A 2,950-nucleotide genomic window follows, 5' to 3' on the forward strand; every position below is an offset into this window, starting at 1 on the left:
TACTTAGTGTTGAGATTACTACTATACACTGACAACACTACTGTTACTACTAAGTACTATGTACCACTACTACTTACTACTAGCACTACTAGAATCTTTATGATATAATATTATTTACTATGCATCACTACCCGTTGCTAGTATATTTTTACATACTAATTTCATTGACGCTAACCTGGCGTGTTATCTTGATCAGAAAGATAATGCCGCCAAAGAAGGTTACCCAAGCTGATGTTTGTCGGTGGATCAACGAAGCTCTAACCGAAGCCGTGGCTAAACTCCGTAATGGAACCAACAGCAACAACACTACTAACACTAGTAACCAGCAGAACCAGAATAATCAGGACACCATCAACGTTCTAAACAACAACAACCAGGATACTACCAACATTGCCAATGATACCAGCAACCAGCAAACCAATACTATCAACACCAACAATGTCAAAACCAACACTCCCCAAGGAGGATGCACTTATAAGACCTTCATGAGCTGCGAACCACATTCGGTCAATGGTACTGAAGGCCCGGTCGGTCTGACTCATTGGTTCGAGAAGACTGAGTCTGTTTTTCATATCAGCGGCTGTAGAGATGCTGATAGGATGAAGTTTGCATCCTGTAAGCTGTCAGATAGTGCATTAACGTGGTGGAATACGTATGCAAAGTCTGTAGGTATGGTTCAGGCTTTTGAGAATACCTGGGAGGATTTGAAACAGAGGATGATATAGGAGTATTGTCCTTATAATGAGATGGTTAAGATGGAGCGGGAACTCCAGAACTTGAAACTGGTTGGTACTAATTTAGCCAGCTATAATAGGAGATTCTTTGAGGTTGCTCTTATGTGCCCGAATATGGTTACTCCCAAATGCTGAAAGATCACCCTGTATGTGAAAAGGTTAACAGAGAACATCCAGAGCGGTGTGACTACTTCGAAGCCAAGGACTATTCAAGAGGCCGTTAAGATGGCTCATGAGTTGATAGATCAAGTTGAACAGCGAGGAAAGGCTCCTGCAACAACTGAGACTAAGACAAGAGAAAGTGGAATTATAACAACAACAACAACAACTCTGGAAAGAACTACAACCAGCAACCTTACAAGAAACAGGATACAGCCAAGGGCAACACTACTACCCCAAATACCAACTTTGGCTATAAGGGAAGATTTCTGTTATGTACTAAATGCAATAGGCATGACCCGGGAGATTGCATAAAGCGGTGTGATAAGTGTAAGAAGAATGGACACCTGGCCACAGAATGTAAAGCTGGTACAAATGTTTATTATGGATGTAGGAAAACTGGTCACTTTAGAAAGGATTGTCCAACTACAACTAAGAATACTGAACCTGCCAGAGGAAGAGCTTTCAACATCAACTCCATTGAAGCTCGTGATGATCCTAAGTTAGTCACGGGTACTTTTTTACTCGATAACCATCATGCTTATGTACTTTTTGAATCTGGAGCTGATAGGAGTTCTGTTTCCAGAGATTTTTGCCATAATCTTAAGAATCCCGTATCATCATTAGAAAACTTGTACTCTATAGAACTAGGGAACGGTAATCTAATGAGAGCTGATAAGGTCTATCGTGATTGTACTTTGATTTTGGCTAGAACGTCTTTTAGAATAGATGTGATATCGATTAAGCTGGGAAGTTTTGACCTTGTAGTTGGAATGGACTGGTTACCTGAGAATAGAGCCTACATCGTTTGCGACGAGAAAGCGATTCACATACCTGTTACCGAAGATGAGCCTCTAATGGTGTATGGAGAGCGAAGCAATACACCGTTACACTTCGTCAATTATTTGAAGGCGCAGAAACACATAAGAAAGGGTTGTCTTGCTATGCTAGTTCACGTGAGCAAAACTGAATCTGAAGGCAAGAAACTCGAAGATGTGCTGATCGTTAGAGACTTTTCCGATATTTTTCCGAACGAGTTACCCGGATTGCTACCACATAGAGATGTAGAATTCCAGATTGACTTAATGCCTGGAGTGGCACCTGTGGCGCGCGCACCGTAAAGGCTTGCACCTTCAGAATTACAAAAGCTGTCTAGTCAGTTACAAGAGCTTTTAGATAAAGGATTCATTCGCCCGAGTTCTTCACCATGGGGATCTCCGGTTCTTTTTGTTAAGAAAAAGGATGGATCAATGAGACTCTGTATCGATTATAGGGAACTAAATAAGCTAACTATCAAGAATAAATATCCGTTGCTGAGGATTGATGATTTGTTTGATTAGTTGAAAGGATCAGGATGTTACTCTAAGATCGATCTGAGGTCAGGTTACCATCAGATGAGAGTAAAGGAGACAGATATACCAAAGACAGCATTTCGAACATGCTATGGACATCATGAATTTACCGTAATGTCGTTCGGATTGACGAACGCACCGGCTGTGTTCATAGATCTCATGAACCGTGTATGTAATCCATATCTGGATAAGTTTGTTATTGTGTTTATTGATAATATTCTGGTATATTCTAAGAATGAGGAAGAACATGAACAACATCTCCGTTTGCTACTTGAGATGCTCAGGAAAGAGCAGTTGTATGTAAAATTTTGAAGTGTGACTTCGGGCTGGAAGAAGTTCAATTTTTGAGTCGTATCGTAGGTGTCAATGGTATTCAAGTTGATCCTGCGAAGATAGAAACGGTCAAGAAATGGGAGACACCTAAGTCGCCAACACAGATTCGACAATTTTTAGGTCTCGCCGATTATTATAGAAGATTCATTGAGAAATTTTCTACTATTGCCCGATCGTTAACAACATTGACTCACAAGGGTAAGAAGTATGAGTGGACTGAGCAACATGAGTCTGCATTTCAGTTATTGAAACGGAAATTGACGACTGCTCCGATTTTTCTTTACCAGAAGGGAATGAAGATTTTGTGATTTACTGTGATGCTTCACGACAGGGTTTTGGTTGCGTGTTAATGCAACGTAAGAAAGTGATTGC

At 40.7% G+C, this 2,950-nt stretch overlaps 1 protein-coding gene across 1 annotated transcript; it reads left to right on the forward strand.

Annotated features, from left to right (window-relative positions):
• Positions 1-746: 746 nt before the first annotated feature.
• On the forward strand, positions 747-2,014 carry LOC139841933 (uncharacterized). Its single transcript, XM_071832120.1, has 3 exons — positions 747-838; positions 1,186-1,769; positions 1,872-2,014. Exons 1-3 carry the CDS (start codon positions 747-749, stop codon positions 2,012-2,014), a joined length of 819 nt encoding a protein of 272 aa, XP_071688221.1.
• Positions 2,015-2,950: the final 936 nt, after the last annotated feature.

Source organism: Rutidosis leptorrhynchoides, chromosome 4 (assembly GCF_046630445.1).
Source record: "Rutidosis leptorrhynchoides isolate AG116_Rl617_1_P2 chromosome 4, CSIRO_AGI_Rlap_v1, whole genome shotgun sequence".
In the NCBI taxonomy this organism is placed as follows: domain Eukaryota; kingdom Viridiplantae; phylum Streptophyta; class Magnoliopsida; order Asterales; family Asteraceae; genus Rutidosis; species Rutidosis leptorrhynchoides.